General features: G+C 42.8%; 4 protein-coding genes across 4 annotated transcripts in view; 2 read left to right on the top strand and 2 right to left on the bottom strand.

The window, feature by feature from the left end:
* LOC311362843 (uncharacterized protein) overlaps positions 1 to 2,406 on the bottom strand; it is a gene marked incomplete at both ends in the record, with an annotated part of 2,473 nt that extends 67 nt beyond the window's left edge. Inside the window, 3 exons of the mRNA XM_084482730.1 lie at positions 353 to 961; positions 1,494 to 1,626; positions 2,054 to 2,406. Coding sequence (XP_084338856.1) covers positions 353 to 961; positions 1,494 to 1,626; positions 2,054 to 2,406 — 1,095 coding nt within the window. The remainder of the gene's footprint in view (positions 1 to 352; positions 962 to 1,493; positions 1,627 to 2,053) is intronic.
* Positions 1 to 11,161, top strand: part of slc31a1 (solute carrier family 31 member 1) — a 15,324-nt gene extending 4,163 nt beyond the window's left edge. Inside the window, exons 2-5 of the mRNA XM_084482783.1 lie at positions 4,490 to 4,672; positions 8,148 to 8,220; positions 8,398 to 8,566; positions 9,473 to 11,161. Of these exons, the coding sequence (XP_084338909.1) occupies positions 4,505 to 4,672; positions 8,148 to 8,220; positions 8,398 to 8,566; positions 9,473 to 9,674 (612 nt within the window). The 5' untranslated portion in view covers positions 4,490 to 4,504 and the 3' untranslated portion in view covers positions 9,675 to 11,161. The remainder of the gene's footprint in view (positions 1 to 4,489; positions 4,673 to 8,147; positions 8,221 to 8,397; positions 8,567 to 9,472) is intronic.
* Positions 11,162 to 11,222: 61 nt separating this feature from the next.
* On the bottom strand, positions 11,223 to 13,437 carry cdc26 (cell division cycle 26 homolog). Its single transcript, XM_084482784.1, has 3 exons — positions 13,306 to 13,437; positions 12,524 to 12,682; positions 11,223 to 11,412 (listed from the first exon to the last, which is right to left on the bottom strand). Exons 2-3 carry the CDS (start codon positions 12,602 to 12,604, stop codon positions 11,254 to 11,256), a joined length of 240 nt encoding a protein of 79 aa, XP_084338910.1. The 5' UTR covers positions 12,605 to 12,682; positions 13,306 to 13,437; the 3' UTR covers positions 11,223 to 11,253.
* A 353-nt stretch (positions 13,438 to 13,790) lies between these two features.
* prpf4 (pre-mRNA splicing tri-snRNP complex factor PRPF4) lies at positions 13,791 to 23,308 on the top strand. The gene is made up of 15 exons (XM_084483429.1): positions 13,791 to 13,806; positions 14,835 to 15,027; positions 15,395 to 15,596; positions 15,746 to 15,836; positions 16,155 to 16,234; positions 16,679 to 16,772; positions 16,944 to 17,038; positions 17,666 to 17,724; positions 17,925 to 18,048; positions 18,135 to 18,224; positions 19,772 to 19,894; positions 20,003 to 20,110; positions 20,622 to 20,740; positions 22,283 to 22,389; positions 23,138 to 23,308. Exons 2-15 carry the CDS (start codon positions 14,856 to 14,858, stop codon positions 23,222 to 23,224), a joined length of 1,551 nt encoding a protein of 516 aa, XP_084339555.1. The 5' UTR covers positions 13,791 to 13,806; positions 14,835 to 14,855; the 3' UTR covers positions 23,225 to 23,308.
* The last annotated feature ends 561 nt before the right edge of the window (positions 23,309 to 23,869 follow it).

Raw genomic sequence — 23,869 nt, 5'->3', positions numbered from 1 at the left:
TTGTGCAATTTGAACTCTACACATATTTAAAAGAAAAGTGCTACTCAACATTGTCAAAATAACTGAAACAAGAACAATTAAAGAATTTGTGCAATTTGAACTTTAAAATATTATATTAAAAAATATATATATGACAACGTAGTTAAGGCGGCAGGCGTGTGTTGCTTAGGCGGCTAAGCTGTGGGAAACTCTGGGTAAATTAGATAATCTATTTGGCCCACGCCTTGACCAATGGTTTGTTCTGATAATTAGATAGAAGGCAGGCTACTGCGAAAAGCTGGTTGATACTACCATTAATTGTCAAAGGGATGATGGAATCAAACAATTTATTCTGTTTTATGCGCCTAATCACTCTCTCCACGTGTATTCTCAGCCTGGAAATTTCCTGAGTAGCTAAAACATCTTCATGAGACAGCTGAGAGTTCCTTTCCAGAAAAGGTGGTCTGTGTACTTTGCCCGGTACTAAATCATCAATTGTAAAGCCTTTATCAACCATTACAGCCATGTTTTCATCTAGTAGAGGGATGAGTCCAGATTGCTTGAACATTTCTTTGTCGCTAATAGAACCAGAGTACAGTGTTGACACAAAGGTGACAGCACCATGCAGGGACACACCAATCATTCCCTTTACTGTGGTATGAGACTTATACTGGGAGTACATCTCACTCTGCAAAAGGAGCGAGGAAGGCGTCTGACATTTTAGTTCAGTGCAGTCTACTATCACCTGTGTGTCAGAGTACTTTTCAAACACGTCAGGCATCATGGCACGGACTGCATCAGGGGACATCCAAATGCCCACAGCACCCAAAACTGTGTAGAGAAAATTAGCCCAGGTCCTAATTGTTCTACTAACAGTTGATTGATGTACGTTGAAGCGGTCCGCTAGATCCCTCTCCTTCAGACCCAGAGACAGATAGACCAGAAAGAGGAACAGCTCATCAATCAGCGGTAGACAGCGGTTCTGTTAGTAAGAATGTACAAAGAAAGAAGTACATTGTGTAAGACAAATGTGTTTGTAACAGCATAGCACTACATCGAAAATATTCAAAGTCAAAGTGGCTTTATTGTAGTACTTCACATCTCAAGATATACAAAGGAATCGAGATGACGTTTCCCACTCTGCAAAAATGCAGTTCGTAATAGCAGCATAAGACTAAGATCTTTGTGACATTGACAGTGCAGAATGACAGTCAGTAAGTAATACACAATGTACAATATGGACATGGTATGTACAGTAGGTATAGAGGAAGGGCAGCAGTGTACAGTGCAAGGGGACTAGCTGTAATAGTGCAAGCATGTGGCTGGGGAGTGAGGGAAGAGAATTTATCATTCTAACCGCTTGGTGTATGAAACAGAGTCTGGTGGAGCAGCTGTGGAGGATCCTGTACCTTCTCCTAGAAGGCAGGAGGCTGAACAGACTGTGTGTGGGGTGGCTGGTGTTGCTCGCGATTCACAACAACATAGACAAACAGAAAATCAGATGGTCTACTTACTGGTCTACGTGGTGGGTCAGCAGTCTTATCAGGAACTGTGGTTGACGAAGACTGTCCAACACAGACAATTCTCCTACTGACAGGTTCAACCTGATGCAACCAAAATGCATTGAAATGGCGGTAGCTGGCAAATCTGGGGGGGGGGGGTGCAATTGTAAGAACATGTTGGATTGTAGCCATACATCATGAGCAGATGTTTATCCTTTATTGATCAAGTAACTGTCTGGGCCACACAAAATACAATTTTCGGGGGTATTTCTGATTGATCAAGTAGAAAAATAGAATAGAATAGAAAATATCCCTACAACATACTTCAACTATCTTGTAGGCATAGCTTTGGGATTTTGAGACTTCTTATTAATCACAGATTCAATAACCTTTAACACACAATACATATACATATATGTGCATAAAATGTGGACTATGTTGATTGTCATGTGAAATTAGCACAACTAGTAGCTTCCTGTGTAGTGAAGCTTTATTGACAGAATAACTGGCACACACAGAAGGAGTAGCAGAATTCACTGAAGTGAATTAATAACTTTTTTAACGTTTCCTACCTCGTGTAAAACCTGATGTCCTCATCGGAGGTCTTGTATCTTTCAAGTCCAAACTTCTGCCCCAATGAAACCTCCAGTCGCCTCTGTAGCTCTATGATGACCTGCTGCTGTGCGTGGATTTTTTCGTAGGCCAGGTCCATAAATGCAGGTTCTGGTCTGCTATCGTAGTCGTGACACAAAGCCACGCTGGCATCGATCGGCACCTCACCCTCATCCTCCTCCTCTTGCCGCTGTGTCCTTTGCCACACGCTTAGCCGAGCGACCGGCAGGCTGTAGTTGTTCCAGGCGAACAACACCGGAATCACCCCGGGTTTCAAACGGCGTCGGCCACCTTCAACGATATCTTCTGGCATAAAATGCCGACTGCAGACAGTGGTGTGTCTACTTATAACGAAGTTATCACGCCTAATGTTTCGGACCCATATCGCCCTAACTGACTCATCCTTTGGAAACTGGTGGAAACTTACGCTAGAGTTAAATTTCCCTGACACAGAACAGCTCGGCACACAACAAAAACTGCTGTTCAGATGTTGCCGTTTCTGGTACTTTAACATTTGTGAAATTTTAATCACACGAATACACTAAAACTTATAAGTTACCAGGAGATCACCTACCGCTGCAGTCAACCAGTGTACGGAAGTGAAAAGCGGAAATGATTAGACCCGTTTACACCTGTTTTCCGGTTCGAACGCTGGGCGTTCCGCATAACCCCTATTAGATTCTGAACAACTTTTGTATCTGGGTCAACATCATAGGAGTCCAACTTGATGTTGATATGAGCAATTAACTATTTTCGTGGTTTAAACCACACCACTTTTAGAACTCAATGGTGCTCTAAACTTTATTGTACAGACTAATCCTTATGTCAGATTGACGATAATGGGCCATAGATTAAATGTGCCAAAGGATTTTTGTCAAAGTCGAAAAACCTGGGATCCTTGGGGAATTTACTGTTTTTAACTCAATTCAAAATGGCGGAAAACATGGCTACCGGAAGTGTTCTTCAAAATGGCGGAAAACATGGCTACCGGAAGTGTTCAGTTCAAGAGACTTTTTTGTTCATCATGAGGATATGCATATGTGTGCAAAGTGCAAGCTTTGCACAAGCAAGCCTCTTGAACCTATGACTTCCGGTAGCCATATTTTCCGCCATTTTGAATTTAGTTAAAAGTTAATTAAAATTAATTAAAATTAAAACTGCGCGCAGTGATGAACGGGACCTCGCACCAGCTTGCGGCCGCGCCACGTGCCGTGGTAACATGTGCGCTGCCACGTGCACACATGTTACAACGGCACGTGGTAACCAGCACTTAGCTGAGAACTTATTGTAAATTAAGTGATTGATTGACCTATCGACACAGAAGTTGTGCTAGGCAAATTGATACACTTGTTAAGGGAGATATCCTCTTCTGAGGCAGACTTTTGATTGTTGGAATAATGTTCACTCATAACTATATTTAGATATCTGCATACCTGAGAATTTCTTCTTCATTTTGTAATCTGTCATGTCCATAGAGCATGTATACCAGATTGTTTCATTAGGACCGCTGGTTATTTAGAATAACACGTTTTTTGTTGGATGTTTTTCCAAAACTTTAATTGTACAGAAAAATTAGACATACAGTAAGTGGTGTATACCAGGTTTCAGAAATGTCCCTCTATTTGTCCGGTACCAAACCTTTTGGAGCCCTGCTCACTTGGGAGATATTCCGTCTACACATACTTTTACTTTTGCGCAATCAGGGGCTGCGCCATAGGCGTTAAGATTCCCATACATTTGTAATACATAAACCCTACAGTGACAATAGGTATCCACTAGGGATGTAATGATGCACAAAAATCAAGATTCGGTACGTACCTCTGTTTTTAAGTCACGGTTCGGTATGTATTTTGGTACAGCAGGGTAAAAATTGTATTTACTATTATATAGTATAAATACTACTATTTTTTTCTTTATTTCATTTAGATTTATTAAATTGTATCAAACAAATGCCTTACACACATGAAAATACATCAAATACAATTGAGGATAAAAAGACAATAAAGTCCAGGACTTATTTCATTTGCATCGAACCGTTAGACCTGTACCAAAAAATGTCGGTACGAATATGCGTAATGTTTCACCCCTAGTTTCCACACATCTTCTGTGAAAACTGTGTGCGTGGGATATTGTAAACAGTGGCTGTGTTATGAATGGATGAGGAGTGTTATGAATGGATGAAGAGTGTTGTGAGTTTTTGAGTAGATGAGGAGTTTTTGAGTGGATGAGGAGTTTTATTAGTTGATGAGGAATGTTATTAGTGGATGAGGGGTGTCATAAATGGATGAGTGTAATGAGTATATGAGGATTGTTATGAGTAGACAAGGAGTTTGTTATGAGTGGATACGGAGTGTATTATGACGGGATGAATACTGTTGGTCTGTCTTTCTCTCTAGCCCCTCCCCCATGCAATGGACCACGCACACCACAGCGGAATGAACCACAGCAGCATGGCCATGGACCACAGTGGGATGGACCACAGCGCGATGGACCACAGCACGATGGACCACAGCGCCATGGACCATAGCGCCATGGACCACGGCACCCCGGCGATGGGGGGTGGCAGTCACCATATGATGGTGAGATAACATAGTTGATTAGGTTCATTATTATCATAGTGATGTAAATGTTGACCCGTATTGCTGGTTGCCTAGGTGATGATTAAGGTGCGTTCACACCAAAAACCGCAGTGTGAATCCATACAAACAAACTCACCTCTACTCGCGTCAATGCAAAGACGCCAATAGAGGCCAGTTTTCTGCCGGAAAAGTTGAGTCTATCGGTTGATTCACATCAGTGGCGGCTGGTGGTTTTTAAAGTGAGGGAGGAAGGACTGCGCTCTTGGTTGCCATTGGCCTGCTTGCATTGTTAGTGGCGTATGGTGGCATAAGTATGTGAGAATCAAGTTGTTTCAGGGTGTTTTGGTGAACTACAATAAAAACTAAAATAGCAGGGAGGGATAATTATGTGAATAAAATTGATACAAATCCACCAGTGGCAGCATTGTACTTTGAAAGCTGGTGGGCAGCATGTCTTGGACTACAAGGGCAGAAGGAAAGGATGCAAAGCCAATTAGTCAAATCAGGCCTACTCTTGATTTGTAAAACTAAATTAAAAATCTGGGCCTATCATTGGGCCTATTTTTGCCCTCAATGACTGAAGCTATTGGTTGTAATTTGGCTATGTTTATTTTCAGCTACAATTTTCAGCTTGTTTTAAGAAAAAAAAGAAGACAAGACCAAAAGTGATGCCATTTAAAATGCATCATGCTCTGAATCATTCACTAACATCCTTTCCACAATATTAAACAGAACAGTCAGAGTAACAAACAATTTAAAGAAACAAGAACATCATTTCACAACGATTGACATGGGCTGTAAGCCTAACATTGTTTGTGGCAAATGTGGATGTTAATGGATGTTTCAGAATGTTGGTCATGGTGTTAAGCCAAATAAGATGGAGGGACTTCATTTTGTGTCGCTGTTTGTGTTGCAAAGATAGAGAAGTGATTTCAGAGTAACGGCGAGTGTAACTCCACGTTTTCGCCACCCTTCCAGACGGCTTGGGAACCCAACAGTGGAGTACCAAAAAATAGGTAGACTCAGCGCGTTTATTTCGGCTGACTTTTGGAGGTGGAAACGCCAACATAAGCAAACAGAGCCGCACTGTACTGCAACGAACAGTAGTGCACCGCTTGGTGGAAACGAGGCATATGAACGGGTTTGTTGGTTCTCGTAGCCTAGAGACTTGAGGGGATAAACCCTCCCTCCGGGCTGCTCCACAGCCAGGACTTCTTCTTATTGGTTCATAGCGCAGCGAGGGCTCCTGCTTATTGGTTCATAGCACAGCCAGGGATCCAGCCTATTCGTGAATAGACGTTGACACGATTCAGATCCCTTAGCTAGTCCCATTGATTCCCATGTAACTCACCGGCTGCCAGTAGTTCCCGAGAAATGAATGGGAGTCAATGGAGGCTGAGGGAGGAACGTCCTCCCTGAAGTAATATCCAATAGGCGATAGGCGATAGGGGGTGCTAATGTCCCTTTACCCAGGAAACAAACATTACACGTACAAAGGCATTAAAGTAGTCATATTTAAGGGCATTAATTCATTACAGTAGTCTGGGCAATCTACATTTTTTTATTCTCAATAAAGGAGGATCTTCCTCCCTCTCCTCACTGAAGAAGCCTCTACTGATTCACATTTACACGGCTTCGCTAGCTAGCAATGTGAGATAAAAAGTGAAGCTTGTTTAACGGAGCTTGGTTATAATATATATATCACAGTCCTGCAACTTCGCCTTCACTTACAAGGTTTTATATTGTACCTCAAAATGTTTGACGGGTAAGTACTGCAGTGTAATGATCTGGGGCCGTATTCACAAAGCTTTTTATCTCACCGCTAGGAGTGCTCCTAACTCCTGCTAAAAGTTTTTACGTAGGAGTTTTTTCTTGAAAGTAATTCATAAAGCCACTGAGACCTACTAATACTAAGGATAAATCACTAAGAGTGACGGCCAGTACGGTGATTGGTTGTAGAGTGCGCAGGTGGTCTCGGTGAAACGCATCCGCAATATCCCACAAACGAGCCCACTAAATCAACAAAAAATAAGGAAAAAGCCTAGGCTACAAATTAAGTCCTATCATATAGTTATTGACATTGCAGTTAGAAGAATACACGCATGATGACACGTTTGTGCAGATACGATAATGATGTTGTATGCATGCATGTTAAAGAGAGAGAGAAAGCAAACAATAAAAATACGTACATTGCATTATATCAAGGAAGTAATTAAAAGCACCCTGCAAACTATTATCCAATCAGCATATTTCAAGCACTTAAACACTTTAAATATCAGCCCATACCACCGTTCAAGTCCTCCTATCACGATGAATGAAAGCAAAGACAAAGACGTGAAACGCAAGCAAACTGGTTCCAGGACAAATTGCTACTGAGCTAATTATAAACTTAATACAATAAATCATCTTACAATAAATGATTAGATAGTAATCATAAGTAAGAGATGTTCTATTATTTTTTACTTGAAACTTACAGTGCTACTGTTTAAATAATGATCATTATTATTATTAAAGTGATTTATTCCTATTATTATATAAAATAAATATTGATTCAAGTGATTTACTACCTTGATCAATGAAACAATATCTGAAATAATTATGATTAAAGTGATGTATTACTATTAATCCATGAGACAAATAAGGATGGTTTAAGTGATTTATTTATATTTATAAATAAATATTAAATAATTTATATTAAATAATTAAGGTACTTAAAGGTACATTTGTAACATTGCCCCCGTGTGTTTTAACCATCACTGATGGTTGCCATATTCCTATATTGTTTGCATTATATTATTAGTGTTAATTTTATCTCCAGACTGATGGGGTTATTCCTGTTTGTTGGGGACGTTATTGCATCCCGCACTAATTCAACCACAAGTTTGATACCCACATGATGTAGCCTATCTCTATCAATTCGCATTCTTCTGTCTCCAAACATTTGGTCTCGATGCAGCCATTTTCAGATTCTTTGTGAATAGCTCTTACTGAGTAAGGACACCTCTCGAGGACTTTTAAGCTCTCCTAGACTTAGGTGCTTTTAGGCCTAAAATACTTTGTGAATTGCTCTTAGTAAAATAAATGAGGAGTCCTAAATTTAAGACTGACACTCCCATTATTTTTAGGATTTTATCCTAAATTCACCACTAAGCTAGCCCTAGGATTCTTTGTGAATACAGCCCCTGAAATGTATCGTTTTCAGAGAAATGCACTTGGAACCACTACTGCTCGCTCATGCATGAGGGCGAAAACAGCCTCACACATGTACTGCATGTGCATTAACCCCCCGTGAATATTTTATACAGAAAATTGGTGGTGGTGGTGGGGGGGGGGGGGGGGGGGGCTACAACTGAATCCCAGGGGAAATACTGTGCTGTACCACATTTGGAACAAGCACCCGGATGTCGTGTCCGAGGACGGCTCTGAGCCACTCTCTTGTAGATGTTGTATTGACTGACTGGTTGTGTTTGTCTAGGCGATGACCTTCAACTTCGCCTACACCAATGTCGAGCTCCTCTTCAACGGATTGATCATCAACTCAGCAGGAGGTCATTCTCATATCAATCTTTAATAATCCACTTTATGAATCACATAACCAGTCAACTATGAATAAAGAAAGTTGTTATTGTGGCTCCTTATTCATTGTTATTTGTAGTTAGTAATTCTATTTCTATTACTCATTCTATTTTCTTCCCACTTTGTTCTTTACCCTCTCCTCCAATCAGAGATGGCGGGGGCATGCGTGGCTGTGTTCTTATTGGCTCTGCTGTACGAGGGGCTGAAGATCGGTCGCGAGGCGTTGCTGCGGCGCAGTCAGGTCAACGTCCGCTACAACTCCATGCCGGTCCCTGGAGGCGAGGGGACAGTGCTGGTGGAGACCCACAAGACTGTCGGGTAAGATGGTCTGGGATGGACTATGGCTGGGTCACAACAGTCCGGTGTTCCATTACTCTTTCAGAAGGGTCAACGCCCTCTCATTACATTGTGGCCGTTGGAAAATGTCCCATTCAAATAGTTGGTTCTGTAGCTCCATTATTAATCATGCACAGAAAAAAACAATATACCAAGCACAAATATTAATATATATGCATACAGTATACCACAAATAAACAGCACCAGTACGCTAATTAGTCTCTGAAGGGGATCGAGTCTCACGTCAGACGTTATTCAACAGCGCATTGTGTAAGTTACCTAGTTAGTGACTAGTAGGGGTAAGTTACCTAGTTAGTGACTAGTAGGGGTAAGTTACCTAGTTAGTGACTAGTAGGGGTAAGTTACCTAGTTAGTGACTAGTAGGGGTAAGTTACCTAGTTAGTGACTAGTAGGGGTAAGTTACCTAGTTAGTGACTAGTAGGGGTAAGTTACCTAGTTAGTGACTAGTAGGGGTGTAACTATACACTGAAGTCACGGTTCGGTACGTACCTCGGTTGACTTGGTCAGACCTGGGTGCCACCTGGCTATTACTATTACTTTGCTTCTTAAAATCAAAACATATCTAATCATGAATTTTGTTTTCTTTTTACATGTTTGCAAGGAAGGAATGAATCTGTATAATTAATGATCAAAAAGAAAAGCTCCATTTGATGCATATCCTTGATTCCATCATGAAGGTTGTCAGATGAATTTGGACAGCAGTGCCAAACATGTGAATGTAGCTTGAACATGAGTAGTGGCAGCTACACTTTACACAGCTGAGACTCTGACCAGAACATATTTGCTGCTGTCATCCTATTTCAATGTTCAGCCAATCACAAAGCCTCTCTTCCCTGTGTTCCTCTGTTCTCCCCCCCCCCCGGGCAGCCAGCGGATGCTGAGTGTGCCTCACCTGGTCCAGACCCTGCTGCATGTGCTCCAGGTGAGCGTGTCTTACATGCTCATGCTGATCTTCATGACCTACAACGGCTTCCTGTGCATCGCCGTGGCCCTCGGCGCGGGGGCCGGCTACTTCCTGTTCAGCTGGCGCAAGGCGGTGGTCGTGGACATCACTGAACACTGTCACTAACCGCCGGCTGTCTTCCAACTAGCTAGCTGTCACTAGCGGCTAACTAGCTGTCACTAGCAGCTTGCTGTCACTAGAGGATTTACTAGCTGCTAGTGCAGTCTTATTTTGTTCAATTTTTGTTGATTTTCTTTTTAATTGTCTTTGATTTTTGAATCGTATGAAAGTAGTTACCTGTGCATTATCATTACAGCAGCTTTAGTGTGTTATGGCTAGCCAGCTAGTTTAAACTACTGTAGGCCTGTTATGGCTAGCTAGCTGAAAGTAGTTGAACTTGTTAGCTGGTTTAGCAAGAATCAACTTCTATGTAGCTGGAAACTATTATAGCAGGCTAGTTAGCCTGATATGGTTACATTAACAGTCAGCCAATCAAGAGAAGTGGGGACATTGGTTGTCTGTCTGTTTACACCAATCTGCTAGCAAATGTAGCCAGCTAGCATTTGCAGCTGATGATTTATAGCATTTAGTTTGAAGGGACAATCAAGAACTAAATATGTGGAGGCTAGTGGAGTAGTAGTCACCTGCTCTGTTAGCACAGGGTGCTATTGATTAGTGATTTGATTAACATTTTACACACTTTGAAGTAATCACTTGTGCTTTCTAAGTAGTAACATTGAAATCCACATATATATTGATGTTATAAATGCTGAAGCTTAGCCATGCTAATTCAACTAACCGGCTGCTATGTTGGCTAATCGAGCTCTGATATCTTATTCAGGCCTACAGATAGAGATGGAGATTCCAGAGCAGGTAAATTATGTTGAATTCAAAGCTGTCGACAGGGTTGAGAAATAACAACAAACCTATATACACCTTAAAATGATTTGCCAATTTTAGCGCCAAATCATAGGACCTATTTAGCCAGAAGAAGATAGTGTTTTGCCGACACACACCATACCAAACTACTAGCATTTTATATCCCTTAGAGTGGTAGCAAGTCGTTTTTTTCTTTATATTCTGTTAGGATGCAACACTAATCGCCTTAATATAAAAAAAATAACATTTAACAAATGTGCAAATTGTGTCTTAAAGAAAATGTGAAGAAAGTAAACGCAGCAGGGTGTCTCACCGTTTAAATATCTCTATATTTAGAGTTTTGTTGAAGTGAAGGAGAGGGGTGGGTCCCCTGGCCAAACCAGGAAGGGATTCAGGCAACCAGTAAAACATGAAGAAATACACATAAATGGTGCGTTTGGTTTGTTTTCTAACTCAGTGGATTCTGGCTTCTGGTTACTAATGTCATTGAGTAATACAAATGAAATCAGATGTCTGGTCTTTAGAAAAGTAAAAAAAAGTTATCTTTTTGTACAAAATAATTCTTAATATAAAATTGTAGTCGATGTTGATGGAAATATCCAAGGAGAAAAGTTTAAGTAAAATGTGGAATTGTAGAATAAGCAGAATACTGAATATTGTGGAGTATGTGAATGTTTATCAAAAAATAAAGATTTAAATGTCTTTTTATAAAAAAATGTACTTGTGTGTAATGTATGTAGATAATTTTTTGTGCTGTTTTCACTTTATTATAAAAAATATTGACAGAAAAATTGCTGGAATCAACGCCTAAAATGTACATTTATTTCTACAAATTCCCAAAGAAGGTGGGCGGTGCGGCCATCTTGGGCTGCGGCTTGAAGCCGATCCTCTCGTTGATGACGTCGGCCCGCGAGGGGTGGGTCTCCCCGTCTGACGCCCCGCCCCCAGAGGGGCAGGACACCTCCTCGCGCTGACGCTTCCTGTTCTGAGAGACGGAGGCCGCGTTACAAGTCGTTCACGGGATAGTTGCATACAAATCTTAGTACCCATAATGCATCTTTGTGTACAACTGATGCACTTGCACTTAATTAAGCAGACTTTTTCTCCAAAGCAACTTCAAATTATTGTAATCAACAATACAAGTGTAACCAAAAAAGTGCAAGAATCACTCGAGTACATAAAGTTTCCCAAGGGCCAAGACGCAGTCTGAACAGATGGGATGGTTTTTAGCTGTCCTAAGGTCAGTGGGGAGCTCGTTCCTCCATCGTGGAGCCAGGACAGCAAACAATCAAGATTAAGTTGAGCGGCTGCTAGGGCTACTGGTCATCATCCAGGTTCAACCCTCAGCTGCTCAACAATGAAGCTCTCCGCGGGACTGCTGCTAGCTAAATGTAGGGATCAGGGATTCTCTGTGAAGGGAAGAAGGGCAGTCTCAGTTGAGTGGCCTGCCTTGACTCCAGACTGGTGAGGGTCGAGGAGGTGGTTCTGGTGAAGATACGCAGACAGCTGGGAAAAGACTGCACGCGTGTTTTGGAAATAAGTGGTTGAAGAGAGACAGGCTGGTAATTCCTTCCATCAGATGTGTTGAGTGTGTTCTTTAAAAGGAGGGTTCACTCTTGCTGCTTAGCGTTTGCAACCAGTAGTCAAAGGAGTGAATGAGATGGGAGAGAAAGGAAGGAGGTCGGGCTGATAGCCTGAAGAAGGTGAGAGGGGATAGGATGCAGAGGGCAGGTTGATTGGTGGGGGTAACCAGCGACCATACCTCTTTGGGAGAGAGGAAGGTAGAGTAGGAGAGGAAGACTGTAGGACAGGTGGTGACAGCTGGGGGGCGGGGAAATTTGAGGAGGTGGGAGAAGATAGAAAAAAAAAAAATGGGATTGTGTAGTTGTAGAGTTCCAAGGAACTCAAGGAGGCATAGCCAGAGATTAACCAGGTCTTGCAGGTGACTGACTGGCAGTTCCACTAAATGAACATTGGATATTGAGAATGCAAGCGGCTATAAAATGACTACTGGAATCTTGCCGATATCCATCCATCAATCTAGGCAGACAGGCAGACAGATAAGACAGGAAGACAGACGAGACGGGAAGACAGACCTCCAGCTCTTTCTTGATGCTCTCAAACTCCTCTGTGTCATCCATCTTGAGCTCCAGGCGGGTGGGCTTGCGACGCAACATGACGGCTCAAAGCTCTTTCTGCTGCCGCACACGTCCTGTCCCTCGTTTATGGTTCTTTGTGTTGATACGTGTGCTTAACTTAAAACATAAAAAAAATCAGTTTTAATTAAATATACAAGGCAGCACAAACAATTCGCAAAAAATGTCTCTGTGATGATCACACACACACACACACACACACACACACACACACACACACACACACACACACACACACACACACACACACACACACACACACACACACACACACACACACACGACTGCATGGGGAAAATAGAATTAGAGTAGAAATATTGCACTCAAATATTGCTCTAGGCTACCTGAAAAGTTAAATAAGACATACAAATGTAACACACACACACACACACACACACACACACACACACACACACACACACACACACACACACACACACACACACACACAGGTACGGTACATAGATGGCTGAATGCATGTAGGGCTGTAGTATATAGTTAGGGTTACATGCAGCCTGCTACTATGGTAGATGCTACTCTGGTCCAACACTGAACGATAGCAGGCCGAGAAAATGTAAACAGAGTCAACACAGTATGCTACTACAGTATGCTGCTACTCTAGGACATTCACCACTGGATAACACTATATAGTTGTATTGTTTATATATGGTTGTGTCATGTGTATTGCACTTCTAAATATATATTGGAATGACATCACTTACACTTGCACAGTACTTGGGTATTTTCAGCGATGGTCACAGATGAGCGTTAGCATGTTGTTAGCATGTTGTTAGCATGTGATCGTGCAGCAGCGGGAGCGCGTCACCTTCCTCCTCCTCCTCCTCCTCTTCCTCTCCCGCCCGGTGCTCCTCCGGCTTATCAGTAGATTAGATAATAACACGGGTAGAAATATGAACTGTAACACATTAACGTGATAGAGATTGTTGAAAATATATAACATATATTAAATGTACTTTAAAGACATTCATACTTATATTTTCATTTGAGGGACTAAGCGGTCGCAATTTCATTTTAGTCGCTTGTGGCTTGGTCTAATTTAAATATTTTAGATACAAGATACATATTTAACATACAATACGAATGAAATATAAACGTTTTATATTCAATATAAAGGTAGACACCCGGAAACGGAAACTACGTAATGTAAATTTTAGTTTCCGGGTTACAACGCGTCTGTGCTGTCCGATACAACGTTCTGTTCGGTAAGTTAAAATATCTGTTTATCACTATTATACTACTATATATAATGTATTAGTGCACCCTCATAAATATACACATGTCAGTTTATGGTTTATCACTTTTACACCGACATACCTCTGTTCATGTCCCTGAATGTGTTCTTTATATACTGTTAACTGTTTGTATGTTCTTGTGTACAATCTGTTGTGTACAATCTGCCCAAAAAGTGCAAGAATCATGCGAGTACGTATAATTGAAATGCACAGATTTAGGTGCTGAATCATAGAAACAAGAGATAGTTGTATTATTATTATTATTATTATTATTTATTTTCATGGGCCAAGATGCACTCAAACCAGGTGTGTGTGTGTGTGTGTGTGTGTGTGTGTGTGTGTGTGTGTGTGTGTGTGTGTGTGTGTGTGTGTGTGTGTGTGTGTGTGTGTGTGTGTGTGTGTGTGTGTGTGTGTGTGTGTGTGTGTGTGATTCCTATTTCTCTGATTTGTTAAACTTGTATCTTTAAGCATAACGTTTCCGTGCATAATTTACAAGACACTAAGGGTAACTTGAAATCTAAAATGATTTACATCTGTAAGGAAGGGTTGTTATAAAAGGTCCTGGGGGTGTAAACTCAGGATTAACATATATCACATTCAAGTCAAACAACATCCTTATTCTATTAAAGAAACAATCCAGAACTTCTTAAAAAGATTTACATTCTAGGTTGACCCTCACTACAATACTTTCTGTAGTAAGTAGAGAACCTTAGATATCACTCCTTATAATTCATTACAATGATGAATCATTAAGAGTACAAATGTGTGTAATGTGATGAGTTGTGCTCCTCTAGCGGTCCTGTTGTTCAGTAATGTGATGAGTTGTGCTCCTCTAGCGGTCCTGTTGTTCAGTAATGTGATGAGTTGTGCTCCTCTAGCGGTCCTGTTGTTCAGTAATGTGATGAGTTGTGCTCCTCTAGCATTGGTCAGTAATGTGATGAGTTGTGCTCCTCTAGCGGTCCTGTTGTTCAGTAATGTGATGAGTTGTGCTCCTCTAGCGGTCCTGTTGGCCAGCCGAGATGTCTGACGATGAAGATGCTCCACGCTCCACCAAGCGCACGCGGATCTTCTACGGAAGCCTGGAGGGGCAGGAGAGACAGCGTATTGGCCGAGAGGCCGGAGGCGGGACTAAAGGAGGAAGTGATGCCATCAAGGCCGGCATCAAGGCTGGAAACATCAACATCTCTTCAGGTGGCGAGCTGTTAGCTGCTAGCTGTTAGCCACTATGTGTCAGCCACTATGTGTCAGCCACTATGAGTGATGATCATCATGTTGTATCTGATGATTGAACCACTTAGAGCTACTACAGGTGTTTCTGGTGGCAGAGGTTTGAGACCTCTGCGTGAGACTTTAGGTGTTTAGTCGCAATGGTGGGATCACCAATTTGTAATTGAAGATGGAAGTTTTTCACAAGCTACTCCAAAGCTGCGAGCTACAGGTACCTATAGACCCCTGCATTAAAAGCGAGGGGTTAGCTGCTAGCTGTCTGTGTGAGCTGTTTCTCTCTGTGCAGATGATGTATAAACAATGTATCTCTTTGAATGCTCCCTCTCCCTAGGGGAGTTTCTGGAGATCGAGGACCGCAGTGCCAGCGGTCCAAGTGGGGAGCGCCAGTCCGATGTGCTCGTGGAGTTTGAGCGTCGCCGCCGCGCGCGCCACCTAGCAATCTCCACTGATGACAGTGAGGTCAAAGGTTGCCTGCGGAAGCTTGGCGAGCCAATCACGCTCTTTGGGGAGGGGCCAGCCGACCGCCGGGAGAGGTTAAATTATTTTGTTACTTTCTCCCTCAATATCACTTTCTGTATATCTCTCTCTCTTTATAGCCATATGTCCCTCGCTATATATGTCTATTACCATATCTCTCTCTCTTTCTGTATAGCTCTATAACTGCCTCTCTATATCTTTCTAGGCTGAGGGCGGTTCTTTCAGTTGTCGGGGGCGACGCCCTGAGCAAGTCCAAAAAGGATTTGGAGAGCTCCCGACCACGCCCCCAAGATGAGGTGTGTGTGTGTGTGTGTGTGTGTGTGTGTGTGTGTGTGTGTGTGTGTGTGTGTGTGTGTGTGTGTGTGTGTGTGTGTGTGTGTGTGTGTGTGTGTGTGTGTGTGTGTGTGTGTGTGTGTGTGTGTGTGTGTGTGTGAGAAAATAATATATAGGCCTATTTTTATTTTTTGGAAATTCCTCTGTGTACCACCAGTGGGACGCGTACCACAGTTTGAGAACCAATTAAATATTAGATTCAATTTGATATATATTTTATTAATTATAGTATATATGCTTTTTTAAATGTATATATTATATTATATATAACATGTGTCCAGCGCCAGGAGACTTGGTACCACGAAGGCCCCGCCTCCCTCAAAGAAGCTCGTCTCTGGTTGGCCAAGTACTCCCTACCCAGGTGGGTCCCAGCTAGCACACTCGCTCTATCTCGGGTAGAGTGATATAACTCTCTCTCTCTGGTAGTGACTGTATCTCTTCCCCCTGGTAGAGCTGTAAAGAGGTTGTCTGAGGCTTGTCTCTCTGGTAGTGACTGTATCTCTTCCCCTGGTAGAGCTGTAAAGAGGTTGTCTGAGGCTTGTCTCTCTGGTAGTGACTGTATCTCTCCCCCTGGTAGAGCTGTAAAGAGGTTGGACGAGGCTTGTCTCTCTGGTAGAGCTGTAAAGAGGTTGGATGATGTTTGTCTCTCTGGTAGTGACTGTATCTCTTGCCCTGGTAGAGCTGTAAAGAGGTTGGATGATGTTTGTCTCTCTGGTAGTGACTGTATCTCTTCCCCTGGTAGAGCTGTAAAGAGGTTGGATGAGGCTTGTCTCTCTGGTAGTGACTGTATCTCTTGCCCTGGTAGAGCTGTAAAGAGGTTGGATGAGGCCCGTCTCCAGAAGGACGTGTCAGAGTCTGCCCGTACCATCCGCCAGCAGGAGCTCCACAAGAACCTGCAGGTACACCACTTTTGTTAATGCCGTTACCACAACGTCATCGTTACCATGGGAATACAATATTAATACAATAACATTTTTATCATGACTATGAGCAATTGTCCCCATGACAACAGTAGCCATAACATCTTGACAACAGCGTTTCTTTGTCTCATCCTGGTTTTCTCTTTCTAGAATCTCAACAACTTCTGCTCCCAGATCGGAGACGACCGTCCGATCTCCTACTGTCAGTTCAGCCCCGACTCCAAGATGCTGGCCACGGCCTCCTGGTACGACTAATAAAACAAGTTAGAATAATGAGGAGAATATATAATTCAATATAATAATATGTGTCTATCAAGATCTGCCACCGTCAGTCCTGACGCCAACATGCTGGCTACGGCCTCCTTTGTTGCCGTTGCACATTTAAAAATAAGCTAGCCCAAAATATTCTAATGAAGTATCCTTCATTAGTTTTGTATTTGAACATCACAACATTACTCTAAAACTTTTGGTTGTAGTTTAGTACATGTAATAATTTGAGAAAATGTTGGTAATTGCCAAAGAGACTATTAAATCTTGTGTCACCTCATTGGTTTTATCCATGGTTTTGCGTGCTACACCTACCCAGTGATCCACTCAGAGCCCAGTGATCCACTCAGAGCCCAGTGATCCACTCAGAGCCCAGTGATCCACTCAGAGCCCAGTGATCCACTCAGAGCCCAGTGATCCACTATGGCCTCAGAGCGCAGAAGTGACACATTTTTTTAAGATCAAGAATTTATAAAATGTACGCAAAGTAATGGGTTAATTTATTAGGTTAATCATCCCTGAACATAAATAATATATATAATTTATATGTGTATAATTTGATATATATCATATAGTGATATAAAGTATATGTTGTGGGGTTGCAGGAGTGGTCTTTGTAAGCTGTGGTCCGTGCCCGACAGTCAGCTGATCCGGACCCTCAGAGGTTAGTTAACTGTACATGTGGACATCTCCTCCGACGCGACGGAAACAAACATTGCCCACATTTTTCCCTTTAGATGATCCTGCCCTATTTTTGCCACTGGCGCAGTTGTTCTATGAGCTGCTTGTGGCTGGTCTAGACGGCGGGTAGTGGGTCAGCGGGTTAGGGTTAGTTAGTAACCAGTGTGCTCCTCTCCCTCTCAGGTCACAACACCAGCGTGGGGGCGGTGGTGTTCAGGCCAGGCTCCACCCTCTCGCTGGACCAATCGGACGTCAACTTGGCGTCCTGCTCCACCGACGGGGTCGTGAAGCTCTGGAACCTCCAAAGGTCAGGGCAGGAACAGGATGTGATGTCACACCTTTTCAAACATCACGACTCACAAATTAACTTCTTCCTTCTTCCTGTTGCCATAGTGACGAACCAGTGGCCGACATTGAGGGTCACATGTCGCGAGTCTCCCGCCTTGCCTGGCACCCTTCTGGAAGGTTCCTGGGAACCAGCTGGTATACATTATATCATATTTAATGAAATATAACATCATGTATTATCAGGGGTGCAAATTGTGTAGAGCTCCAAAAAACACATTGGGTGAGGGGGTCTACTTCTCATCCAAGTCATCAACGAGGACTAGCCAATGAGAGGCAGAGGTGGGCGGGTCTTCTCCTCTGTCTGCTCTGTAGCTAAACTCCGCTCCTGCTGTCTGGTTTGCTCGCGTTAGCTGCTCGCTCCCCTGCCGGGCAGGGTGGAGAACACACTCACCGTGAGCAGCCTGTTCTATAGAAGTCATTCTGCGTGTGATCAGGTTAGCCTGTCCACGTAAAGCGCCAATGAACTCACCTTTTCATCTGGAATTCAAACACTGATTTGAAAAAATGTGTTTTGGGTAAGAGTTTTAGGAACGATAAATCGCTTTGTTTGAATAAATTGCTGGTCAGACGAAGCTTCACCATCAGCACACACAGTGGCGTTATACAATAAGCATCTGATAAGTCCGGTTTTCTTGCGGACATCACATTCCACCGCTGCCCAGACAGAGGTCCACACACACCGCCCTGGGGCCCCTTGGTCGTGAGGTCAGACGTCACGAAAAGAACACGCCTGCGTTCAGCAGACTGGAATGTTCACAAAGGGTTTTGGGTAGAATAACAAGAACATAACATTTGACCCTTTGGTTCTCTAGTTTGGGGACTTGGATGCATGGGGTTGCATGGGATCGTCTGATAAACATATCCAATGTAACAAGCCACCGGAAAACGCCTGCCATCACCCCATACTGTTCAGTATTCACATCAGGAGCATTAAAGTCCAGTCCCAGCACGACCCACACTGCACTAACCACAACTGCTGTAACTCTGAAACGGTTCCCAAGCTATCTGGTTCCTGATCGCATGCATGTGGCACAAGCTTATTTGGGATCATCTGAAAAACGTGTGGAGCTTCATCTGAAGCAGAGCTTCATCTGGTTCAGATGAAGCAGAGCTCAGCAGAGCTTCATCTGGTTCAGAGTCACAAGCTGAATTCGATCACGCTCTCCGATATAAAAGTATACACCACCGAGCAGCCTTTATTCACCTGGTCCGTGTGATGGTCATAAGACACATTACTATTGTGGGAACATTTTGGCTGGGGCTGGTCTGAGACATCTAGTTACTTGTTTAACATTTTAGACTTTCTCTGCCAGTCCAGACATATAGCGGCCGACTAACAGTTCGATTAACCACCAACTGCAGACATTTGATGTCGTCTACAATGTCTCTTGTAGGATCTATTTTTTGGGTTAATGAAGCATCGCATATTCTACTCTTACAACTCACTGTTCTGCGTAGTCATGTTCTTTTGAATATGAATACATTAAAAGTTGCAAGTAATTCTGGGACTTTGATTTTCCTTCATATCTTTCATACTTTTTTTTTTCCAGTATGGAGGTGAAATAGGTCTTAAAAAGGTCTTTAAATTGAAGACTTGACTTGTAGAAGCCTGCAGAAACCCTATACAAATGACCCGTACCCAAGGCCTTCTTCCCAAAACGGACTCTCTCTCTCTCTGGTAGCTATGACAACTCGTGGCGCCTGTGGGACCTGGAGCTCCGGGAGGAGATCCTGCACCAGGAGGGTCACAGTAAAGGAGTCCACGACCTCCACTTTCACCCAGACGGATCTCTGGCCCTCACTGGGTAACCCAACCAGCACACACCGTCAGACCCACGCCTCACAACACACACGCCCTTCAGCTAAAGAGAGTCATTTTCTTAACCTATTTAATATTGAGTTTGTTCTGGCAGCGGGCTGGACGCCTTCGGACGGCTGTGGGACCTCCGCACGGGGCGCTGCATCATGTTCCTGGAGGGACACCTGAAGGAGATCTACAGCGTCTGCTTCTCTCCTAACGGGTAATCTGCTCAGCCCCTCTTCTGTTGTTCTGGGTCTGATCTTTATTCTTATTCCACCGAATGTTCTGGAGCTATCTTCTCATGAGGACCTCCTCCTTGGGGAATGTGGACCGTTTTGGTGTCATCAGCTCAAAAATTGACATCACACTGTCAACTGTTTTGTCATTTAATATTGTTGATTTACTATCCAGCATTGCGTGACTACCTCTACTCAAAGCCTTCTATCTTTGCTCTTCTTCACTTTATTGTCATCAGATGTTATGCTATGGTCAGTGTTGTGCAAGGTCACACTTCACAAGAGCTAGCTCAGAGTTCAGTTCACACACATTAAAATGAACTAGTTCACGTTGAAGTTCACAATTTAGGATTTTTAACTAAGTTCAAGGTCCCAGAAAATGAACTGTTATTTTTTATTTATTCTCTTCTGTTCTTTTTCAGTAGAACCTAGAGCTAGTTTCTGTGTCTAAACCCTACTTCCTGTGTCCATAACCTACTTCCTGTCTCTTACCAGTTGGCATGCGGCTACAGGAAGTGGTGATCACACCTGCAAGGTGTGGGACCTGCGCACCCGGAAGTGCATCTACACAATCGCCGCTCACCAGAACCTCCTGTCCGCTGTTCGATTCCAGCGTCAGTATTACTGTAGTATTACTGTAGTATTACTGTAGTATTATATACAGTGGAGGAAATAATTATTTGATCCCTCACTGATTTTCCAAGTTTGTCCACTGACAAAGAAAATAATCATCTATACATTTAATGGTAGGTTTATTTTAACAGTGAGAGACAGAATATTAAAAAAAAAAATCCAGAAAATCACATAAAAAAATATATGGAAATTGATTTGCATTTCATTGAGTGAAATAAGTATTTGATCCCCTATCAACCATAAAGGATTCTGGCTCCCACAGATTAGTCATTTCGCTTTACAATATTTTTGACAAGATTGTAGACTTGCACAAAGCTGGAATTGGCTACAAGACCATTGGCAAGAAGCTGGATGAGAAGGTGACAACTATAGGTGCGATTATTCGAAAATGGAAGAAGCACAAAATTACAATGTCAATCTCCCTCGGTCTGGGGCTCCACGCAAGATCTCACCTCGTGGGGTATCAATGATCTTGAGAAACGTGAGCGATCAGCCCAGAACTACACGGGAGGAGCTTGTTAATGATCTCAAGGCAGCTGGGACCACAGTCACCAAGACATCCATTGGTAACACACTACGCCGTAATGGATTAAAATCCTGCAGTGCCCTTAAGGTCCCCCTGCTCAAGAAGGCACATGTACAGGAGATTGCCAACGAACACCTGGATGTTTCAGAGAATGCTTGGCTGAAGGTGATGTGGTCAGATGAAACCAAAATCTAGCTCTTTGGTATCAATTCGACCCGCTGCGTTTGGAGGAACAGGAATTCTGACTATGACCCTAATAACACCATCCCCAACGTCAAGCATGGCGGTGGAAGCATTATGCTTTGGGGGTGTTTCTCTGCCAAGGGGACAGGTCAACTTCACCGCATCGAGGGAAAGATGGATGGGGCCGTGTACCGCGAAATCCTGGCTGACAACCTCCTTCTCTCAGCCTGGACACTAAAAATGGGTCGTGGATGGGTCTTCCAGCAAGACAATGACCCAAAACATACAGCAAAGGCAACAAAGGAGTGGCTCAAGAAGAAGCACATTAAGGCCATGGAGTGGCCTAGCCAGTCTCCAGACCTTAATCCCATAGACAATCTGTGGAGGGAGCTGAAGCTTCGAGTTGCCAAGCGACAGCCTCGAAACCTTAAAGATTTGGACAGGATCTGCAAAGAGGAGTGGTCCAAAATTCCTCCTGAGATGTGTGCAAACTTGGTTATCAACTACAAGAAACGTCTGACCTCTGTACTTGCCAACAAGGGTTTTTCCACCAAGTACTAAGCAATGTTTTGATAGGGGATCAAATACTTATTTCACTCAATGAAATACAAAACAATTAATATATTTTATTTAATGTGCTATTTTTTTAGATATTCTGTCTCTCTATAAACCTACCATTACTTGCAAAATCAGTGAGGGATCAAATAATTATTTCCTCCACTGTAAGTGCTGTAGTATTATAGTATCAAGTTGAACTGTAGTAGTTGGTGCTCTCTGCAACAGTAATGGACTCCCCCCTCCCTACTTCCTGTAGCCACCGACGGTCACTTCCTGTTGACGGGCGCCTATGACAACACGGCAAAGGCCTGGAGTCATCCTGGTTGGTCGCCTCTGAAGACCCTGGCAGGACACGAGGGAAAGGTAGGCCACGCCCTTTTCTATACACAATATAGGTAGGCTAGATGGGATTAACCATGCTGTAATCGCAAACAACCTACATGTCGTAGTAATTAGGGCTGCACTAATATATATAGATTATGGGGAAAACATTTTTGCGAACGACGCGTGTTCTCGTGAACGACACCTCATGACGCTCTGATGATTCTAGTTCCGTTCGGCAACTGGGACCAGATTTTGATAACAGTTGCCCAGTTGGTAACGTATGGTTTTCTAGTGACGCACATGAACATGGCAGAACATGAAAGTTGTACTCAATATAAAAGAATCAACCATCATATCACATACTTTACTATTGATTGACGTTGTAACCGTCTGTTGGCATCGACTTCAAAGGTTGTGTACTGGTAAATCAGCTCAAGTTAAGGGCAAGTGTAGCCTTCCATACAGTGGCAATAAAATGTGCTTCTCGTAAATAAAAGCAAGGATAGTAGGTGATAGGCTACAAGGAAATAAAGGCGTGCAAACTTGAAACTGATCCTACTAAGTTCTGTTTAGTTCTGACTGGTTTTTATCAGATTTTAAAAAAACCTTCTGTGAAGAACTTTTAGATTCTGAACGCAGTGCACATGAACGGTCGCTGTCGGGAACACGCTTAAGTGTGAGCGTCATCACTGACGAGGCATCTCGTTATTACCAGGACCATGAACTCACCTTTAATACTAGGCTCCACCCCTAAAAGTTATGCTGATGTTACACTCTGCCCCTACAGGTGATGGGTGTGGACATTTCCCCTGATGGTGGGCTGATCGCAACCTGTTCCTACGACCGGACCTTTAAACTCTGGCTCTCAGAGTAACGCTGCACGCTCACTTATCGTTACCACAGATCTTTTTTTTTTACATTTTTCTTTCAATGTTTCGTTTTCATTCTTTTCTGTTTTTTACAAATAATAAAGAAATACAAACTTAACTTGGAAATGTCAAATTAAACATTATTGTATATGTTTAGGTAGGGATAAGATAGGGTTGTGGTAGGGAAAGGTAGAAGATTTGGCTAGGGTAAGATAGGGGTATGGTAGGGTAAGATAAGGGTAATGTTATATAATGGTAAGATAGGGGTATGGTAGGGTAAGATAAGGGTAATGTAGGGTAACGTTATATAATGGTAAGATAGGGTTAGATGAGGGTATTGTAGGGTAACGTATAAGGGTATGGTACAGTAGGGTAACGTATAATGGTAAGATAGGGGTAGGGTTAGATAAGGGTATTGTAGGGTAACGTATAATGTAAGATAGGGGTATGGTAGAGTTAGATAAGGGATAGGGAAATGATAGGATATGTTAGGGGCATGTTAGGGGTCTTATTAGGTTAGGACTTGGGTATGGTTGAGGTAGCCCATAAGATAAGATTGTGGTTTGGTAGAAAAGCAGTTAATTAGGGGTATGGCTGGTTAGGGGTAGGACATGGGTTTGGTAGGATAAGGGTAGGTTCCTGGTAGGTTA

Source organism: Micromesistius poutassou (genome assembly GCF_964030765.1).
Source record: "Micromesistius poutassou genome assembly, chromosome: 18".
Classification (NCBI taxonomy): Eukaryota; Metazoa; Chordata; class Actinopteri; order Gadiformes; family Gadidae; genus Micromesistius; species Micromesistius poutassou.
This window is presented reverse-complemented; position numbering and strand designations above follow the sequence as displayed.